The sequence below is a fragment of the Gymnoscopelus braueri genome, assembly GCF_963280865.1.
Source record: "Gymnoscopelus braueri genome assembly, chromosome: 15".
NCBI lineage: Eukaryota > Metazoa > Chordata > Actinopteri > Myctophiformes > Myctophidae > Gymnoscopelus > Gymnoscopelus braueri.
In genome coordinates this window covers 5,382,295-5,405,775 of record NC_137620.1, presented here as the reverse complement: position 1 = coordinate 5,405,775, position 23,481 = coordinate 5,382,295, and the positions used below count along the sequence as shown (strand labels likewise).

At 41.3% G+C, this 23,481-nt stretch overlaps 1 protein-coding gene across 1 annotated transcript in view; it reads left to right on the top strand.

Annotated features, from left to right (window-relative positions):
• The window catches only part of LOC308102206 (VPS10 domain-containing receptor SorCS2-like), a gene marked incomplete at its 5' end in the record, with an annotated part of 367,583 nt that overhangs the window by 322,238 nt on the left and 21,864 nt on the right, over positions 1 to 23,481 (top strand). Inside the window, 8 exons of the mRNA XM_080451807.1 lie at positions 4,448 to 4,594; positions 8,325 to 8,427; positions 10,295 to 10,371; positions 10,697 to 10,788; positions 20,142 to 20,249; positions 20,431 to 20,551; positions 21,490 to 21,623; positions 22,202 to 22,333. Of these exons, the coding sequence (XP_080307933.1) occupies positions 4,448 to 4,594; positions 8,325 to 8,427; positions 10,295 to 10,371; positions 10,697 to 10,788; positions 20,142 to 20,249; positions 20,431 to 20,551; positions 21,490 to 21,623; positions 22,202 to 22,333 (914 nt within the window). The remainder of the gene's footprint in view (positions 1 to 4,447; positions 4,595 to 8,324; positions 8,428 to 10,294; positions 10,372 to 10,696; positions 10,789 to 20,141; positions 20,250 to 20,430; positions 20,552 to 21,489; positions 21,624 to 22,201; positions 22,334 to 23,481) is intronic.

The following is a 23,481-nucleotide window of genomic DNA, read 5'->3' as shown; positions in this document are numbered from 1 at the left end:
TCGACTAAAATGTATTTTGGCGGTGCCTTGATGGCGTCGCGACGGCTGATTTTACACTTGGTTGCATGCTGAAAATAGCCGATCTAGAAGCTCACAACGCGTAGCGCTGCGACGCATTGCGAGCTTGTAGATCGGCTATTTTCAAAGTGCAACACCCGATCACAACCGAACATAAAGTGACTTGTATTTTAGTTCTACTGGATCTCTTCTCCACTAGGCCCTCCCTAACATTTTAGTCTAGTTTTTATTTGTTGACAAAATTCACAATATATTTAGTCTTAATTTTGGTCATCATAATGTAGTTTTTGTTTTGTTTTGTTTTTGTTTTCGTCATTGAAAAAGGTAGCCGACGACCATTTTTCATCATAGTTTTAGGTGATGAAATCAACACTGTATACTGAAACTGTTGTACAAAGATGTACAAGCTGTGCTGCACAAAGTGACGTCACGTGCTGTGAGCTTGTAGATCTGCTATTTTTGAATAGCCAACGTATAAATGGATAAAGTGTATAAATAAAAAAAATCACACCCAGTGTGAAGTGGGCGGTGTGGTCACAGTGGTTATCACAGTGATGGAAGTTCACTTAAAGAAAAGTTATATTGTGGACCAACCATTGTACACCCCTAACTTAAAAAAAACATAAATGTGTTTTTTTTAGTGCATAGTCCTATTTATAGGGCTATGCATATGTGTCATGTTTCACTAGCCAATCACAGTCCTGAATAGACTGTGATTGGCCAATCACGGTGCAGGGTTAGGGGGGTACACTGGTGGCCAATCACAGCGCAGGATTGGGGGGTGCAAATGTCCAAACCTCACACATAGGGGCGGTTTCACCGCCTAAAAATATTGTGATGCTATTTGAACTACTTTTGCTGGGGACCCCCTTGTACCCCCCAAAGGACCCCTGGGTCCTTTTGACAAAGCATCAGTAATTCTGAGCACACTAAAATGTAGATTAGAATAGAACGGAAACTTGAACTTGAAACGTTCCTCAGTAGGATGTTATCATAATATATCACTATATAATGTAATATATTGTATGTAGCTATAGCTACAGTAGTATTACACACTACTAAAGTATAGGATGAGTACAAATATACACTGTGGATCATTGCCACACTTATGACTAATACATGGAAATGAGCTTGAAATAAAGTGACCTTTTAAAAAGTCCAGTTTGTTGGCAGTGGTGTAAAGTAACTATACGTACATTTACTCAAGTACTGTAGTACTTAAGATTACAACCACTGAGTGTATACTTGAAGTGTATATCTGGGTGTTGTGTGCAGAGAATTGTATTTTTCCCCCAGATGAGAATGACATACATTGTTACCTTGAGGATGTTTGACACAGTATGCACAGTATACACACTCACAAGCACTTAAATCCATCTGCTGCATACCTGCATTGAACAATAAAAGAAGAGAAAGAGTCACATTAACAATGTATGTCTTTGACATCGACGCGCGAGCTGCCACGCCGCACAGTCACGGCTTATCAGCTCCAAGGTAACAGTAGCTAGATATCGTTGCTGTCGGGCAGAAACCTCTTGTCTACGTATTTTAACTTTTCGTGTTTTTTCGTAAATTAACGCCCTACTTGATCATACTACAGCGTAGGGATACAAATTATTGATTAATTCATTAATTGATAACCTTATCGATTGATTAACCAATTCATTGATAAGCGGCGTTTTTTAGGACGAAAGGGACAATTTGTGTCCGAAACCGAAAATGAGTGCAGAAATATAATTGCCTTGATGTATAACTTAACGAGCGTCAACGAGCATCAACTGGACACAGACACACACACACACACACACACCCACCCACCCACCCACCCACCCACCCACCCACCCACACACACACACACACACACACACACACACACACACACACACACACACACACACACACACACACACACACACACACACACACACACACACACACACCTCCCCTCTGCAGTGCTCTATGGAGTCTGTCTCATTTCTCTCCAAAAGCCCTTGAATATGATTAAGTATTACTGTGATTATGGTAAACTCACATTATATCACACACAATATACCTGTAACTTTCACTAGCCCCCCCAAAAAACAAAAAAAACTAAATAAAAATAAACACATTTTCAATTAATAGAAAATCGATAATCTAAATTGAATGAATTATTAACGGTAGTTAGTCAATTATAAATTAATTGTTAACATCCCTACTAAAGCGTAATTCAAAAAGCATCAAAAGTAGCAGATCTGCTACTTTTGCCGTTTTTGAATTTGAATCCTGAAAAGTAACAGTTTTGGACATATGAAGTTCTCCCCCCCCCCCCCCCCCCCCCCCGACAGAGACGATATAATAGTTTTCTTAAATTGTGTAAATTGTGAGACTGCATTTCGGCACAACAGAGTCTGAAGGATGAATTTGTATTTATTTCTTTTATAAAGGCATACTATACTTGCAGAGTTCTAGCTCAGAAGGGGCAAACATAGATGGGGAATGTGATACAAAGTAATACTGTGGGGTGCCGATGGCCTAGTGGTCAAGGTGCATACCACGCATAGGCTCTAAAGCCTGGCGACCGTTGCTGCGTGTCACTCCCCGTCTCGCTTTCCCTGTTTCATTTCGCTCTTCCACTGTCCTATCCAATAAAGGCTTGAAAAGCCTAAAAGATATCAACAACAAAAAAAGACGTGATACTGTGAGCCGCAGAAACTTAGACAATCACAAGTTCCATTGAATATATTTTCTTATGATTGACAACCTAACCCTGAAACATCAGTGGAGTGATGTGGTAAACTCATAGGCAGTACAAAGGATGGACAAAGTTACGCCCATAGACTCTACAGACCGTAAATAAAGCCTGTTTTTCAGCAATTTCAATGTCTTTATCTGGAGCACGGAAACTAATGCTTTTGGTTGGGACCAGAGCGGGGGTGGGGAATTAATGCTATTGGTTGTGTAGCTTGTCAATCGAATCATCACAAGGTAGCCACGCCCCTCCTACAGCATACCCTACTGTACTTTATCATCAATTTTAAAATAAATGGGATCATAATTGACCAAAACGCATATCATGGTGATTGGAAGAAGACTTTAAAGTAGCGACTGAAAGCATATAGTATTATGTATATAATGTTTATTAACACATTGGGTGCCAGAGGTTTATTAAAATAGTATACGTTGAGTGCCAGCATTTCTTCCATCCACTTGCGTTATACGATTCGTGCTGTGAGAAGCCCCGACGCGGAAATGCATGTAAACAAAGCGTGCGTGCGAGACGGCGGAGGGTCCCGACTAACGCCTGGAACAATAATATTTCCAACGCGACCCTCCATTGCAGCGTGATCGCCGATCGAAAACGGCTCGTTTCCACCACATTAAAAAGAAATGGAGATATTAAGCTTTTAATCAAGGAGATAACATTGAAAACGCCGACCGGAAGGATTTTTGACATGGAGCCAGATCCAGCCTCTTCTTCTCAGAAAATGCTTGGGTGATGTCAAAGTTTCGTTTTAGCGCCCCACGTGGCCCACATGTATAAAAATAGAATTGGGTCAAAAACGGTCCGGACCGTTTTCGGCACTTCTCGTTTGGACCCTCAAAAACGGTCCGGACCGTTTTTGGCATTCAATGTGTTAAGGTAATAAAATCAAGTCTAAAGTTCTTCAAAAACCCATCCGCTTGAATGGTGAGTAATTCTTTCTTCTGACACTAGCAGGGGTGAAACAGTGAGACTACAGGCCTTTCATATGAACTGTCACTTCCTATACAGCCTCAATTTACAACTCAGAAGCTGGCCCCTTGGGTAAACTCCACATCTCTGCAACTCCAGGGAAGTGAAAACAAACATGATTTACTTTGACATAATTGCAATTCTTTAGAATAATGTTAAAGTAAGGAGTGTATGGAGTTTGGTGGGAATAAAGCAAGGAAACTCATTTTTAACCCCAGCCGGTTATGGCTTTTTTTCCCTAACCGTTCTCATTCTCACGTTTGCATCGTAAACTCCTGTTAACCCATTAACACAGAGAAAGCACCTGTCATTTTAGATTGTAACCACTTTAACCATTATCTTATACTTGGGCTATTCAAAAATAGCAGATCTACAAGCTCATAGCACGGCACCGAGTGCCGCGATATGAGCTTGTAGATCTGCTATTTTTTTTTTAAATCATGAAAATGTGTTCAGATCTTTGAATATATGTATTTTTTAAAGCAAACATTTGTGACTCAAATCTTTGCATCTGCTGGGGGATTCTACAAACGTAAAAAAGAGGACCCCCCAGAAGCAAAGATTTGAGTAAACATGTTCGCTTAAAAAAGAATATATATATTAAAAAATCTGCACACATTTTTCACGATTTCTTAAAAATAGTAGATGTACAAGTGGTTACGCAGATGTGTTCCCGCTTTTAATGGGTTCATCTTTCATGTCGTTATTTCCCAGGTGCGCGGTATCAAAGGTGTGTTCCTGGCCAATCAGAAGGTCGACGGCAAAGTGACAACCCTCATCACCTACAACAAAGGGCGTGACTGGGAGCCCTTGGCAGCGCCGACTACCGACATGAATGGCAAGCCGGTCAGCTGTGAAGCGGTACGGATCATTCCTCAAGGACTTTTTATTTGTCCACTTTTCTTTCCACTGCCTTCATGAGAATGAAGTTATTGTTATGCTCACAGAGAGAGAGAGAGAGAGAGACATAGGCTGAGACGCACGCACGCACGCACGCGCGCGCGCACGCGCACACACACACACGCACACGCACACGCACACACACACACACACACACACACACACACACACACACACACACACACACACACACACACACACACACACACACACACACACAATACTAGTAGAGCGGATAGTAGGAACAATCGTTCACTTTGTGATACAAGCGTGAAAATTGGCATGAACATTCCTTTAGGTCAACTCTTTGACTTTTTTAATCGAGCCACTCAAAAATCCAAGATGGCGGCCATTTTTCAAGATGGCCGATACCTTAGTGGGCAGTTAAGTGATATGATAGTTTATTTGGTGATACAAGCATGAAAATTGGCATGAGCAGTCTCTGTGGGTCACTTGACAATAGGCCACCCACAGCTACTTGAAATTTCAAGATGGCGGCCATTTTTCAAGATGGCCAACACTTTAGTGGAGCATTTAAGTTATATAATGGTTCATTTGGTGATACAAGCATGAAAATTGGCATGAGCAGTCTCTGTGGGTCACTTGACAATAAGCCACCCACAGCTACTTGAAATGTCAAGATGGCGGCCATTTTTCAAGATGGCCACCACCTTAGTGGACTAGTTAAGCTTAAGAAATCATTTAGTTGGTGATACAAGCATGAAAATTGCCATGAGCCGTCTCAAAAGGTCATTTGACAAGAAACCGCCCACAGCCACTTGAAATTTCAAGATGTCAATCTTTAAATGATACCTTTTCTCATAGAAATGTATTGGGTTCCTCAAAAAGCTCTGTCAAGAGAGGTTGTTTGACTGTGTTTTGTCTGACTCCTCGCCCACGACCTGTCCAGTTTGGTAAGACCTGTCAGGAGTTGCCTCCCACCGGCATAGCTCTCAGGGTTCACTGAGGTAGGCCTAAACAAGCTCCCTTACCACGACAAGGTAACAGTCACAAGGGAGGATATATATATATATATATATATATATATATATATATATATATATATATATATATATATATATATATATATATATATATATATATATATATATATATATATATATTGTTTTTTTTAAACTAACAGCCATTACATGTGTCAAATAAATACTAAGGGGTGGGGATACAAAAAATAAGATGAATAAATTAGCACAGTTGTGGTGCTGATAAGCACAGTTGTGGTGCTGAACGGACAGTGCTCCAAAATTATGAGTAATGGCTAATACTGAATGGCAATAGCCACGGAACCATGACAAACGATACTAAGGAACTAAACTGAAAATGTGCTTCACTGTTAGATATGGCAGTGGAAGGCAGTGGAAGCAATGTTACAAAGTAACAACTGAAAATTACACAGTAATAGACTAGATAAAAAGTAAAACATGATGCGTCGATGTGACGAGGGGAAGCCGAGCCATAGGCCTCCACTTGAAAACACAGAGGACAACAGGGAATAACTCTGGCAAAATAAACATGCAAATAGGTTCTAGCAGGGGCAACTACATAGGCATGTGAAACTGAGTCCATATCTGAAGCAGTTACACCTTCCAGTACATGCCTTGGAGCACCCACATTTGGTCAACTCCCAACAACTCTCCGCAATAGGTGGAAGTGGAGTCCAGAAGACTTTCCACTTCTCGTCCTGTTCCACCCATCCCCAGTCAGATGGGCTCGGCATTTGTGGATGTCGCTTCAATGCCTGTCCCCACACGTATCCAGCCTCATAAGAAGCATGTTTGGCATGCTCTTTGAGTGCTGCTTGAGTTGGTGGGATCAAGTCATATTGTCTTTGCTTTCTGGCAAAGAGATCAAGCCTGGCCTCGTTCACAGTTGTGACATCGCTGGACCGGTCATACATTAGATCTTCTTGGCCTCTTGACATGGATATCTTTGGTATCTTCAGTGTCTTCAGCAGATGTAGATGCTCTCTTTTGGGCCCTTTCCAGCTCTGTGTTGTTGAACCTAAGTTTACAGCTTGAATTATATTTTGCTCTGTTTCTTGTCGATGTGCTTTCTATGCCATCACCTTCATCTAGTCGGGTTGGACTAAGTAAGATAGGCAGAGCATTGATCTTATGAAATAATGGAACATTTCTTGCAATGGTATCATAACCAGTACGATCGTGCTCTCTGTTGAATAAACTCGGCTGAATGAGTTTTTCCTTGGTGACCTGCTGACAAATTAAACATCTGTCCCAGTTAGTTTTCACAACTGTTATGATGGCTTCTGCCATGTCTGCAGCATAGGCAGAGGCCGAGGGTTTATCCTTTTACCACCTTTTACCAAGCACTTTGATGTATGGGATACAACTAAGTTCGTGCCTTAACCCTACACTTAGTTCGATCGTTCATCCAATGCCATTTAAATCCTGAGCGATCTGTACACCATCCGGTTAACTAAAACCCCATTAACCTTGGCTCGGCTCTCCCGTGCTGGCACAACCTGTCAATTCAGGTGCGGCTATCTAACTGTTTTGGGGTAAATTAGACAGCATTTGGGATACCAACTTTCAATTAGCTGACATTGAACCCCACTCTGAGTTTAACAGCAGTGATATATCACCAGTGTGCCCTGGTAGTGCAGATATTCACTCTTATCTAATCTATCTATGATCAACAAATCAACACAACTATATTGTGATGTGTTAAAAGTTGTTCTTTAGCATAATAATAATAATCGTATAATCGTCCTTAATGAAAAAAAACATAAATTTATATGAGAAAATTTATCTTTTGAGGATCCAGGGGGCGGCCATCTTGAAAATAGAAATGTAAAGTGGCTGGGAGTGTTTTCTTGTCAAGCAACCCTTAGAGACTGCTCATGCCAAATGTAATGCTTGTATCACCAAATAAACCATTATATAACTTAATTGCTCCACTAAAGTGTTGGCCATCTTGAAAAATGGCCGCCATCTTGAAATTTCAAGTAGCTGTGGGTGGCCTATTGTCAAGTGACCCACAGAGACTGCTCATGCCAATGTTCATGCTTGTATCACCAAATAAACCATTATATAACTTAATTGCTCCACTAAAGTGTTGGCCATCTTGAAAAATGGCCGCCATCTTGAAATTTCAAGTAGCTGTGGGTGGCCTATTGTCAAGTGACCCACAGAGACTGCTCATGCCAATTTTCATGCTTGTATCACCAAATAAACCATCATATCACTTAACTGCCCACTAAGATGTCGGCCATCTTGAAAAATGGCCGCCATCTTTGATTTTCAAGTGGCTCGATTAAAAAAATCGATAAATGACCTCTAAAGATGATCTGTACCAAGTTTCACGCTTGTATCACCAAGTGAACGATTCTCCCAAAATATTGCTTTTATCCGCTGCACTATACATGGTCAAATGGTGTGTAATGACCACTGTGATTTAATTTGGTCTCTGTGAGGAATGCAGGTGCACAGGTATACCGGCAAGATTAACTGCGAACGTGTTAAGCAATATTAGACTATCTGTACTGGAATTACTTGGGTAGAAGTTGGGCAACAATAGACAAACAGGTTAATCTGAGAGTTAATCTGACTCTAAAAGGGATTATGTTTCTCTCTCTCTCTCTCTCTCTCTCTCTCTCTCTCTCTCTCTCTCTCTCTCTCTCTCTCTCTCTCTCTCTCTCTCTCTCTCTCGTTAGCCTGACTGCCACCTGCACCTCCACCTGCGCTGGGCGGACAACCCCTACGTCTCTGGAACGGTCCACACCAAAGACACCGCCCCAGGGCTCATCATGGGCGCTGGTGAGTTCTTAGGACGACACAAACACATACAAGACAAAAAGACTTTATCGTCTCTGTCGGGCGGAAACCTCATATCTCAGGGAGAAGATGTGCTCTGGGATGCAGTTTAAGGATCAACCTAGCTCATTTGTTGTTGAAAGGTCTGCAGCTTCTTTTTAAGGATCTTAGGGATGCTAGTGTACTAGAATGTGCAGGCGTAATCAAAATGACATTGAACACGTGCGCCTGTCAACATTTCAAGAGCACTTCTATCTATTAGAAGGGATATTCTAACAAGGAATTGTACCTTTTGATTGATGGTTGAGGTCATTTCTAGTGCCATTCTCTCTGAAGATACAGGCCTCCATTTATAATGTCAAGGGCCTTCAACACAAGTGAAGAACATGACCTTGTGACGTCGTGAATGCTCTCGACAGAAGAGAGCACTCAAAGCAGCAGCACAGTCCTAGTGGGTTTGTGTGTAGTCATCCCTGGTGGAGGGCTTCAGTAAAACACAGAGTGTCTGAGTGAAGAGGATGAGCTGCCCCGGAGACAGTGTTTTGCAAGAGAGATAAAATAAGCAACCAGGTCTATGAAAACAAGCCCAAAATAAGCGTTTGTAGGCCACACGAGCACCTCTATGCATCGGCTATTTAAAAATAGCCAATCTACAAGCTCTCAACCGCATTGCGGAATATTTTTTTAGAAACAAGCCCAAAAAATCGCAACCCGCAACTACAGTACCAATATTTACAAGCCCAAAGTCGCTTATAATAAGCAGACATGGCAACACTGCCCAGGGACCCAAACTCTGTTTGAAACGGTTTGACACATATATTCTGCCACTAGCACATTTCCCAGGGAGTGCCGTTCAGCTGCATTCTGCTGTTTAAAATCCAATTCTTACACAAATACATAAATTCTTATTACCCATGAAGGTAATGAAGTGTGTAGTTGCCCAATTCCCAAATACACATTTATTTTAAGAAAGTGTCAACCTGAAGTGGTGGAAATGAAAACATACATTTAGTTTGAGCCATAATTGTAATATTATGAGCATTATGATGATTTTTTGATGGCCATTGAAAGAGGAGAAATAAAAGATGAGGGGGGCATTCATCTTTCGCTACCCACTTCACTTCCCTCTACACTTTGTCAACTCTCGTTAACACTGACTCTAACGTGAACCTCCCTGCCTTGCGAACATTTTGTATTAGCTTCCTTGTTTCTCCCGAATAAGTACAATATTCCATCTCTGTCTCTCACATGCTCTGCCACCTCCACCCCCTGTTTTCTCTCTCTCTCTCTCTCTCTCTCTCTCTCTCTCTCTCTCTCTCTCTCTCTCTCTCTCTCTCTCTCTCTCTCTCACTATTCTCTCCAGTGCTTACATAAATACATACAGACACTACTGCTGGTTGATTGGAACAAAATATTTGTAGATGGTGGTCCATGGCCAAATATATATCATTTTGGGGGGGTCCTTGACATGAAACTGTTTAGAAGAAGCAAAGATTTGAGTAAAAATGTTCGCTTTAAATATATATTCAAAGATTTTCACACATTTTCACGATAAAAAAATGCAGATCTACAAGCTCATATGAGCTGGCATATCTGCTATTTATAATTTGTTTTGAATAGCCAAAGAAATCAAAAATTACACATGCTTTCCCAGTCTTAATGTGTCAATGAACGTTCACCCATTGGTGAGAATTAAAGAAGATAAAAGAAGAGGAAGCGGAAGAAGAAGAAGTCAGTCTTGGGTCAGGTCTCACCAGAGAGAGACCAAATGTTTTTGATGAGCTCTCTATTATTCATTCTCCTGGCTTTCAATTATTCATAAAACAGCAACCTCCCTCTCTCTCTCTCTGTGTGTGTTTGTGTCTCTCAGGTAACCTTGGCTCCCAGCTGGTGGAGTATAAGGAGGAGATGTACGTCACGTCAGACTGTGGGAGAACCTGGAGACAGGTTGTCCGCTTCTTCAATTTCATTTTCACTTCTCCTACACAGTAAAAAAAAAACTGAGTGTATTGTTCATTTTACTCTGAAACCAAGTTCCAATGATTTCCAATTTCCGTTCCGGTTTGCAGCTGTGGAAAAAGTACTACTTTTACTTAAGTAAAAGTATCAATACTGCAATGGAGAAATTGCAAGTAAAAGTCCGGAATTCCTAATTGCATTTAATCATCCTGTCGAGGGTTATATCTCAACAACGACCGGCGCGCCGTCAATTATCCTGTGTGTAGTGAGCTATTCAACTATCCACCACTGACTTTCTTTGTACTGTTGGCAGGTGTTCGAGGAGGAGCACCACATATTGTACCTGGACCACGGCGGGGTCATTGTTGCCATCAAGGACACCTCCATACCCCTGAAAATACTCAAGTAAGACCAACGCTCGAACGGCCATCACAGAGCTATACGCTACAACTGAGACACGGTCATACAGCTGGGCCTGTCACAATTATGACATAATCCCCTAATCGCAATTAGAGATTTAATCACAATTATGAGTTCTTTCAGGGTATGAGAAATACCCTGACATGGGACGACTGGAGTAGAGTGTTTTAAAAAGTTGAGAATTATTTTGGAGAAATGTGCATATGATGTAGCCTAGACCGCTTTTTATCAGCTGAACTGATCACTGAACTAATCATGTCCTAGACAAATGCAGAGCTGCTGGTCTCTCTCAGTGGTGGAAAGTAACTAAGCACAGTTACTTAAGTACAGTACTTGAGTACAGTTTTGAGGTATTTGTACTTTACTTTAGTATTTCCAATGTCCAATACTTTTACTTCTACTCCACTACATCTCGGATCCAAATATTGTACAGCGTCCCTCCTCCTCTTCTGCCTAAAGAAAAACAAAACAAAAACAGATACCAGATAACAGATAGCGAGTGCATTCGTTATTCGATATGGCCATATAGGATATTAGGCAAAAGACAAGGCTAAAATGGAGATGAATGCAAAGCCGCTAGTCAGAGCTGATAATGTTTTGTAAACAAGATAAATGTGTTGTATCTTTTTTTCCAGCAGAAAATGCACTTTAGTCTGCAGCCCAGGGCACCAAGCTCTGGGGCGGGAGAGGGGGCATCAAACGCTTGTCCAAAAAGGGAAAAAAGACTAAAAAGGAGTATAGCAAGTTAAGGCGCCGAAATACCGTTCGGGGGTTGCTGAAATAGCACTAAATTGTTGCTGAAATGCATCAGCACAGCAGCACCCGTGACCCCGCTGATGAAGCGAAAGGTTTTCAGCAGCACCCCCACATAATGCGTGTGTGTGCTATATAACGTACATTTCCATGGTTCAAGGTGATAAAATATGACATTACTTAGGAAGAAGGTTGCTACTTTCACACATATCGACGGAACCGTCATAGTGTTTTATACCATCTGAGTTCTAATATGAATGCATTATAAGAGGCAGAAAGCGAGAGAGACGGAGTTGTAATCTTGCGAGACAGATCAAACCACTTGCCGTGTTGCAAACGGCTCATACCACATTTTTATAATTATTATTATTTATCTATTTTGACCTTTATTTATTCAGGGAAGACCATTGAGAGCAAGTTCTCTTTTTCAAGGACGCCCTGATTACAACATGATAAAAATAAAAACTAGAAAAAGTGCTCCTCGGAGCACAGGTCTCCGCCAGGTCAGGTAAGTTATTGTGGCCTCCTGGTGGCGCTATAATAGGCCAATGTGAAAAGTGTGGCATTTCTTCCTCGGCCTAGTGGGAATGTGCATGCAAATTTTCACGAAAATCGCACGCCGCGTTCATGATTTGAGACATTTTGTTCAAAACGGACCAATCCTGCAAACTTTGGAAGTCAACCTTAGCCAATCAGGATGGAATATGAAATATCGGACAGATGCGTCTTGATCACATGACTATAGAGATACTGTGTACCGATTTGCGTGATGTTTGGATAAAATCTGAAGGATTAATATCCAAAAATGTATTTGACATAAGTCGGCCTCCTGGTGGCGCTGTAAAAAGCAGATGTAAAAAATGCAGTGCAGATGTTTTTCCTTGGTCTCTAGGGAGTAGGCGTGCAAAGTTTCACGCAGATCGGTGCAGTTATAGTTAAAAATGCAAATCGGCCTGTTATAGCGCCACCATGAGGCTGATGTGAAAACTTTTAAGTGCCATTTCTTCCTCGGCCTAGTGGGAATGTGCGTGTGCAATTTTATGGAAATGGCAAGCTGCGTTCATGATTTGAGGCACTTTGTTCAAAACGGACCAATCCTGCAAACTTTGGATGGTAACCTTAGCCAATGAGGATGGAATATGGGAAATCGGACAGATCAGGGTTGATCACGTGACTATAGAGATACTGTGTACCGATTTGCATGAGGTTTGGTTAAAAACTGTAGGAGTAATGGGAAAAAATGGGTTTTGCACAAATCGGCCTCCTGGTGGCGCTATAACAGGCCCATGTGAAAAATTTGAGGCAGAGGTTCTGAATTGGCATCCAGCGAGTGTGTGTGCACAGTTTCGCAGCGACCGGGCCAACGGTGCCGGAGATTTGGTGGTAACACACAGACAGGACGGACGGACGGACACACGGACGGACGGACGGACGGACGGAGGGTAAAACATACTCTCTCGCCATGCCTTTCGGCCTGGCGGAGACAATAAACATATTGTCCTTGTTTCTACTGTTTCAAAACAGCCGAGTTGTGGCCAAATTTTAGATAAAGTGCAATATAATAAACAACAAAAACACATCATAATGCAGACACACAAGGGCTACCACAATGCAGTGCAGTCCTTATGCAATGCATCCTCAAGTAGTACCCTATAATAGAGACCAATTGATCCAGTTTCAGAGAGTCCTGGAGTCTGGGGGCATAGAAGATGAAAGCAGTCTTTCCTTGTTCACTGTTCATTTGTGGAGTGATAAGCAAACTCCACGACTCGCACCACTCAGCGTGTTTGCTAACTCTTTTCTGTTTCTCTGCTGATTAGCGCACTGCGCTCCTTGTTAGCACATCGTGGGCATTGCCTGCAGCGCTAGCTCGGCACGGCTCAATTGGACATTGATCCACAAAGTCACATTTACACTGTGGACTCCAGCAGCTGTGTGAAGCAGATAGCCAGTGATTGTCATTGTGTGCTGTACTGTAGCTTGAGTTCACACAGAGGTAAACAGAGGCCAGTGTTGAATAAATGTGACTACATTTGGCAGAGAGACAGTCTTCTCGCGGGTGCCCATTGTTGTTGAGGAAAGCAGAAAAACTCACGAAAATATTTTTTTATCCAAAATGAGTTAATAGCACAGGAAGCTCTGACATAAATATCAGAGCTTAAATCGACATGTAAATATGAAAGATAGATGTGAAAGAGATGTGCAAAGCTTAAAGTGATGTTGAACGTTACATTGGGTTGAATAGGCCACCGTTTCCCAAACAGTGAGTCAGGACCGATGTTTGGGTCATGGACCAATTTTTCTGGGACGCCAGTAAATATCCCCCTTTTTTGGTTTCCTACATTTAAAAAAAATACATATATTATTTCAAAATATAAAAAAAAAAACATCACGACTTTTCATGAATTAAAAACAATTCCAACATTTCTCAAAAGTATTTCATAAATTAAGTAATTTTAAAAAAAGCATTTCCATAAATCAATCAAAAAGCGTTTAACGTGAAAATAGCAGATCTACAAGCACCGTAGACCGTGGCGCGAAGCGTTGTTCCTGTGCCTCCTGAATGGGTAACAATTTTTATCTCTCCATTCACTGACTGCATGGCGAAACAGTTGTCAAAATCACACTTTTAGCACACAAACATACTGTATACTGTAGATTGAGGTTGTCTTCTATTTCACAAGGCATTCACTTTCTCCATTGTAGCAGACCAAAGTTTCTAAAATGATATGTTTTTAATAATATAATGATATGATATGATATAATACAATTTTAAAAAGAAAATCCGGGGTGCTCGAGTGGCGCAGTGGTAAAGTCCCTGCCCACCAACACAGAGGTTGTGGGTTCGAATCTCCATCCACCGTGGTGCATCCGGCTTTGTCGGGCATCTATGCGAACACGATTGGGGAGGGAAGCTGTGCGGGGAGGAGGAGGGTGATACCGGTCATTGCACGTACTCCTACGGGCTGGGGGCGGAGCCTGTCAGCGGGGAGTGTTGGACGGGAGGATGAGTAACTTTGAAAACCTGGCTGCCCATAATTGGGCCACCCGGTTGAACGTGGTTGAGTAGTTAAGGTAGTGTAAGTGACATTTCTGGGTTAAAAATAGGAACGAGGGGTAAGCACGCACATCCTAGCAGTTAATCGGGTGCTGGACAACAATATGTACATGAGAAAAAGAGGGGAAGTGCCTAACAAAATAAAAAAAACTCTTCCACTGGGAGCTCAAACGGTGTGTGGACTTTCCCCTCTTTTTCTCATATTTCTGGGTTGAAACATGTTTTTTTTAATTATTGTTCAAACCATTTGCTATAGAGCTGTGATTCTCAACCTTTTTTTAATTTCAAGGACAGTACAAACCCCCATTTGATAGTTTGTTTTGCTCTGGGACCCGAATCTACCAGTGAAACCAGTGTTAATGTAACTGTAGAAATTGAACCAAATGGACCTGTAAGGGTCCATTTGGTTCAATGTGTACACTCTCAGAGTTACAGAACCATAAGGGTCCATTTGGACCCCTGGTGGTCACCAGACCCAATGTTGAGAACCAGTGGGTTACCCGATATTCACTTGGAAGTCAGAGGTCAGTCTGGAGCCGTGTGGAAGTCCATATATGGACATAACTGACATCATATATGATGACGTCATGTTTGATGACATGAGATTTGACTCAGCTGGACTTAAAAGCTGATTACACAGAGTGGGAGGGGCTTTAATCAAAGAGACTGAGAGAGGTTAGTATTGTATCATAGAAAGACCCTTAGAGCTTATTATTTTGCTGTTGGAAAGTCAGACATCACTGGTTGAGTACACCCCATAAATGTACAGTTAACCAAGCTAGACGTCGTTCTTTACAATATATTTCTACTATTTCACACTTTGACTTGTATTCAGCGTGTAGAAATGGCGTCTGCCAGCATTCCCGTCTCTGAAGATCACTTTGTGTGTTCTATCTGTATGGATTTGTTCACTGATCCAGTCGTCACTCCATGTGGACACAACTACTGCAAAGCCTGTATCACACATTACTGGGACACTATTAATGTGTGTCAGTGTCTTCTTCGATAAGAGGCCAGACGTATGTGTCAATACCTTTATTTCTGAGATGGTTCAACAGTTCAGGAACCACAAGTTGAAAGAAGAATATGAAGAAAAGACTGTGGCTGAAGTTCGACTGAAGATCCAAGAGGTCAAACGTTCAGTAAAGCTCTGCAGGAAAGATGCAGAAATGGTCATGGCCGTCAGTGTTCAGGTCTTCACTGCTCTGATCAGCTGTATTGAGAGAAGCCAGGCTAAGCTCATTGATGTGATTGAAGAGACGCATAAACAGGCTGAAGGCTTCATAAAAGATCTGCAAGAGGAAGTCACTCAATTAGAGAAGAGAATCTCTGAGCTGAAACAGCTCTCTCACACTGAAGACCACCTCCACCTCCTCCAGAACTTCAAATCCAAAAACTCAGGGTGGAGACCCACCAAGGACTGGACAAAGGTCAATGTCCATCAGTCTTCACTTGTGGGGACAGTGAAGACAGCTGTGGCTCAGCTGGAGAACTTAGTCAAGAGATGAAGAAGAAGCTGTATGATGCTAAGCTGAGGTGGATACAGCAATATGAGGTGGATGTAACTCTGGACCCTGATACAGCAAATCCCTACCTCATCCTGTCTGAGGATGGAAAACAAGTGAGTCAAGGAAACGTGAAGAAGAATCTCCCTGACAATACAGAGAGATTCTCTAAATGTGTCGATGTCTTAGGAAAACAAAGCTTCTCCTCAGGAAGGTTTTACTATGAGGTTCAGGTTACAGGGAAGACCGGGTGGACTTCAGGAGTGGTCAGAGAGTCCATCAACAGGAAAGATGGAAACAAACTGAGTCCCAATGGTTACTGGACTATAGGGTTGTTGAACAGAAATAAGTACCATGCTGCAGGCTGCCCCCTCCCTGTAAGAGAGGAGGTCCAGAAAGTGGGAGTGTTTGTGGATTATGAGGAGGGTCTGGTCTCCTTTTATGATGTGGAGACCAGAGGTCATCTCTACTCTTTCACTGGCTGCACCTTCACTGAGAAACTCGTTCCATACTTCAGTCCACATCTTAATGGTGGTGGTAGAAACTCTGCTCCTCTGATCATCTCTCCTGTCAACATGGACACTGAGCTCGGGGAGGACGGTGGGAACATGTTCACTCCATCTTCAAAAAGAAGAAAAACATGACATCACCTGTAAAATATTTAAAAAAAAATGCCTTTTGCATTTCCTATACAAGCCAACTCCACACGTGCGTTGAAGCAAAAAAATAAATACAAAAAAGAAGAAAAACATGACATCATCAATAAATAATTTAAGAATAAATCCTGTTTAGATATCATATAAGCTAGTTCCACACGTGCGTTATTGCAAAAAATGAGAAAATAAAATAAAAAGAAGAAATTCAGTACTTGAGCCTACCAGCCTATCTGTTGCACGTCTTTATAAACATCAACTCATTTACAGCCAAGGACGTGTTTGACGTGGTTTTAGTTTTCAGTGTCTTTCCAGCGGAAGGCGCTGTTCTCGATCACATGAGTGACCTTTTTCATATATCATTATATTATTAAAAACATATCATTTTAGAAACTTTGGTCTGCTACAATGGAGAAAGTGAATGCCTTGTGGACTACCTCAGTCTTCTACGAAGCAGGCTTTCACTGTGAATTCTGATTGTTGTTCAACCAGACAGCAGTGCACCATGATCAGAATGGGATAGAAACAGTGCGTTGCCTCAGTCGGTATGGCAATGATGAACAGTGATGGAAAGTAACTAAGTACATGTACTCAAGTACTGTACTAATTTTGAGGTATTTCTACTTACTGGAGTATTTCCATTTATCAGTACTTTTACTTCGACTCCACTACATCTCAGAGGCAAATATTGTACTTTTACCCGACTACATATACATACATACATTAACCACATTCAGTACATTTTGACCATTTGAAAATAACAGATCTACCAGCTCACAATGCGTCGTGATGCGAGGCATTGTGAGCTTGTAGATCTGCTATTTTCAAAAGATTTTTATACATTTGAACACATGGGAAACAGGCCATTTTGCTTAAAGGGCAAGACCACTTTGGTAGAGGTTTGGGTTGTGTAGTTACCTTGTCATGATGTAACTCCAAAGGTGGGCAAGAAATCAAAAATAATTGCTCCATTGATTAGAAATTGATAATTCAAAATATGCTCCTCATTGACTTACATTGTACGGTAACACAGCTCTCAAAGTCACTCTTGTAGCACATAAACGAACGCAAACAAAGTTGATTCAGACAATATAGAACATCACCAAACCCAGTACTGTTTTTTTTTTAAATAAAAATGTCAACTTCCTGTAGATTTTGCCATTTTTAATAAGTAGAAAACCTGGACTGGATCCGCGGATCCGGATCCAGATCTTCAAATAGTAAAATCAACAGGAAGTTGACATTTTTATTAAAAAAAAAAAACAGTACTGGGTTTGGTGATGTTCTATATTGTCTGAATCAACTTTGTTTGTGTTCGTTTATGTGCTAAAAGAGTGACGTTGAGAGCTGTTTTACCGTACAATGTAAGTCAATGAGGAGCATATTTTGAATTATCAATTTCTAATCAATGGAGCAATTATTTTTGATTTCTTGCCCACCTTTGGAGTTACATCATGGCAAGGTAACTACACAACCCAAACCTCTACCAAAGTGGTCTTACCCTTTAATGAGTACTTTCTACAGTACATTTTGATACCATTTTGTACTTTTGCTCAAGTACATTTTGAATTCCAGACTTTTACTTGTAACAGAGTATTTCCACATTGCAGTATTGATACTTTTACTTAAGTAAAAATGTAGAGTACTTTTTTCCACCCCTGGCAATTTGTGTCAAAACATTTTTGACACAAATTGACTAAACATTCACTAATGTGACAGCAGTGAAGTACTGTAAATAGGCTACTACAGTATGCAAACATCATTAAAATGCAGTTAAGCTGCTGTGCCTGATACCTCCATTTGCAAGCAAAGTGTTCAGATGATGTACGACATGGGTTTAACTTGGTAATTTCAAAAGTAAATAGCTGACTTTGTTGAATGTGGTTTTAACCCATTAAAACCTTGAAAGCGTTTGTGTCATTTTAGATGTTGCTACATGTTAACTACATATTGTCGCTGTCGGGCAGAAACTTCTTATCTCCATATTTTATGTTTTTGCGTTTTTTCGTAAATGCATGCACTACTTGATCATAGGCCTACTACAGCGTCACACAAAAGCATCAAAAGTATAGCAGATCTGCAAGCACGAAACGCGATGCGAGCTTGTGGATCTGCTACTTGTGATGCTTTTGAATTTGAATCCTGAAAAGTAAGAGTTTTGGACATATGAGGTTTCCACCCGACAGAGATGAAATATGCTCACCTAGACAAGCTATAATAAAAGAACATTTTAAAAATTGCCTTATGATAATTCATGCTCAAAATTAAAATACAAATTTCCATTCCGATTTGCATAACCACTTCCAGACAAAATGAATCACCATTTTCAGAGGCCCATATCACGCTTCAACGATACGATTCCATTAACATTATCACTCTCCCATCTGTCAGTCTATACATCACGGCGGTAATGCACATCAAGCACAATGCAGAAAACTCATTGCCGGCATCACGTCATCTCCTTCTCATCATTTTAGACTATTCTCCATTTTGTATATATGTCATTGTGTGTATATGTCACAGTATGATTGGAAAACCAGTCAGATTGAAGAAGGTGCACTCGTTTTCACCGACGGAGGCGCGCTGTCTGAAGGTGACTTGAGCCACGAGAGCGTTGCGAAGTCACCTTCAGCCGACATAGCGCCGTCCGAGTTATGTCACAGAATCGTAAATCATCGCCCCCCCCCTAGTCTCGATAACTCCGAGACATCATTTGTTTTTTTTGACGGGACGGGGGAGGACTCGAGGAGGAACTCTGACTGGTTTTCCAATCATATCGTAACATATATATGTTACGGTATGATTGTAAAATCAGTCGGATTGAAAAAAGGAGCGCTCGTTTTCTTCGATGTCTGCAAAACGGTGGCCCACGGCCCGTTCCTCAACCCGCGAGCGCACCGTCCGCTTGCCTGCCGTGGTGTGCGGTAGGCCCCGCTTGGCCGTTCTGCGGCTGTCAGCTGTGAGCAGAGCGCTCGACATAAAGCCTCCCGCTCGAAAAACAAGGGCTTCTTTTTCAATCTTACTGATTTTCCAATCGTACTGTGCATATAATATATATATATATATATATATATATATATATATATATATATATATATATATATATATATTTTTTTTTAATGGCATTAAAACAATGGCAAAAAAATAAATATATATATATATATATATATATATTGGTTTTTTTTTAAGGTACATTTCGACTAGTCGACTACCACTGGGTCAAATTAGTATTATTATATATAATATTATATATATTATGTATAATATAATGGCTATTTATTTAAAAATATAAAGTTTTAACCAAGATGGCTCTTCTAGAAGAATACTTCATTGACAGATCAATCAGTGTCATTATTTTTTGACTTCCAGGTTCAGTATTGATGAAGGACGAACGTGGAGCGTCCATAACTTCACCAGCACCTCTGTGTTTGTCGACGGCCTCCTGAGCGAGCCAGGAGACGAGACACTGGTTATGACGTGAGTAGGACTCTCGCGCGCGCGTGCACACACACACACACACACACACACACACACACACACACACACACACACACACACACGCGCGCGGAGCTCCGTGTTTGTTTTTTGAAGTGTGTGTGTGTGTGTGTGTGTGTGTGTGTGTGTGTGTGTGTGCGCTCGTGTGCGTGTGCGTACATAGGGTGTTTGGACACATCAGTTACAGGTCAGACTGGGAGCTGGTCAAGGTGGACTTCAGACAGTCTTTCCCTCGTCAGTGTAACGAAGACGATTACGACTCTTGGAGACTCACCGATTTGCAGGTAGCGCACGCACACACACACACACACACACACACACACACACACACACACACACACACACACACACACACACACACACACACACACACAGTATTGTGCACACGGGCATAGGCACACACAAACGCACATACCTGCATATGCTTAAACAACAAAAATGTGTAGCGCAGCACACACAAATGCGTGTGCGAATACATTCATTAAACAACCTAAACACACAGTCAACCAATCAACCTTCGTTTAATTCTCAGAAAACACATTGAGGGTTGAGACCCTCTTTTCCATTGGTGCCGATATTATTGAGTTTGGAGAAACAAAAATAAAAAACTTGTTTAAACAGAACAAATCACATCATGTACTGTAGGCACATGAAGTATCCTACTCATGTGCAAAAGCACATAATGCACCTATAGTAAAGTAACTAACTGCATTTACTCAAGTACTGTACTTAAGTACAATTTTTACTTTACTGGAGTATTTCCAATTTTCAATGATTTTACGACTACTCCACTACGTCATAGCCACATATTGCACTATTGCAAAACAATTTTCAAATATTGCAAAAAGATTTGTAGGCTTGTGAAATGTAACTGAAACTTTTATTTGTATTTTAAATACAAGACTTTCACTTATAACAGAGTACTTCTACATTGTGGTATTGATACTTCTACTTAAGTAAAACAATTGAGTACTTCTTCCACCTCTACACGCACGCACACACACACACACGCACGCACGCACGCACGCACGCACGCACGCACGCACGCACGCACGCACGCACGCACGCACGCACGCACGCACGCACGCACGCACGCACGCACGCGCGCGCGCGCGCGCGCACACGCACAAGCATACACAGTGCATGTCCTTGTGTGACAGTTGAAGTAGCACAGCAGAAATCTTTGACCCGGTACTCTTCTTCAATGATTGACAACCTTCAGGGAGAGAAATGCATCATGGGTCAGGAGAGGAGTTTTCAGAAGAGGAAGGACATGGCGTTCTGCGTCAACGGGAAGAACTACACCTCCGCTCTCACTGCCAAGCCCTGTGTGTGCACGGAGAAAGACTTCAACTGGTGAGCAGCCACGCATTCTGTATACTGTACTGCACGGTACAATCAATAATACATCTAGCCAGTGGTGTAAAGTACCTAAGAACATGTACTCAAGTACAGTAGTTAATTACAATTTTGAGGTACTTTTACTTTCCTGGAATGTTTCCAATTTTCTATAGAAAATATAGAGACACATATTGCACTTTTAGTTTAGTTAGTTACTTTGTAGATTTTGACTATTATTACAAAACACACTAACCACTTCAGCCCTATATATATTTTGGCCATTTGAAAATAGCTGATCTACAAGTTCACAATGTGTCACATCGCGACACATTGTGAGCATGTAGATCTGCTATTTGGGACAGTCTGCACAATGACTGCGATGGTACTTTAAGTATACTTTGATGGCAATACTTCTGTGCTTTTACTCGAGTACATTTTTAATACAGGACTTGTATCAGAGCGTATCTACTTTGCAGTATTGATACTTTTACTTTAGTAAAACATGTGAGTAATTCTTCCATCACTGTGTGTGTGTGTGTGTGTGTGTGTGTGTGTGTGTGTGTGTGTGTGTGTGTGTGTGCGTGTGCGTGTAGTGACTATGGTTTTGAGCGTGCCCAGATCTTGAAGGCGGAGGAGGGAGACCGTTGTTTTCCTGACTTCTGGTACGAGCCAAACGCACCGCCCGAACACTGTCATCTGGGACAAAACTATGAATCCAGTACTGGGTGAGCAGTTTTATACACACACACGTTCATTTAAATGATATATTTATAGTATGCCCACGTAATAAAGTGAGCATAGGACACATGAAGCAATTATGGATCTACACATTTCAAGGGATTTTGGTGTAGAGGGAAAAAAGGAGGTTGCCAAGGATAGACCCCTAGGGGACTATGGTCAACAAAGTATATACAGGTATATACTTAGGTAGTTAAAAAAGCCTCTTCGATGCTATAATCAAAGGTGCATCTGACTTCAAGATCAAAACATTTGCCTGGTACTGTACGACAATCAACAACATCGGGTGGCAGTAAGATGTAATTCGACTAATCGACTATTTTCAAATAGTCGCTTATTTTGGGCTTGTTTCCATAGACCTGGTTGCTTATTTCTCTCACAAGATCTGGCAACACTGGCACCCAGTTGTGTTCATTGGAGCGCCCGGCCAAGCAAGCCTGGAAGAATCAAATACCTCTCTCCATGGTGGTGGGCAGGAACCTTACCCCTGCCACCCAGATGCCTGAAACCTATCTCTCGGATTATTTTCTTTACGCCATTTACACCATTCTGTCTAAAATACGGTTGTGATGATGTGAATAAAGTAGGGATGCACGGATATATCGGCCACATATCGATATTTGTCATTGGTCAACATCAGTAGGCCTATCTGCAAAAAATGAAAAAAACAGGAGTCTTTACTCTATGGTGTTTGTGATATGAAATGTAAGCTTACCATAATCACAGTAAACATTTAATTATCATGTCATATTCAAGGGCTTTCTTTTAACTGTGTGTCACTGTCCAGCTGACGCTCGTTGACAATCGTTAATGTTACTTGTATCAAGGCAATTATGTTGTGTTTCTGCAGATTCTGAATGGTTATTTCTTATAATGAAGATGTATGCGTTTCCCTGGCACTAAAGGGGATAATAATAATAATAATAATAATTATAATAATAATAATAATAATAAAAATAAATAAAACTAAATAAACAAATATCGGTATCAGTATCGGCTAAATTGTTATTTTAAACATCGGTACCAGTATCGGCCAAGAGTTTCCATATTCGTGCAGCCCTAGAATAAAGTACTTTTGCCTAGACGGCATGTCTCAATGTGCTGAGCTGAGAGAAAACGCTGAGTCGCCCGTCAA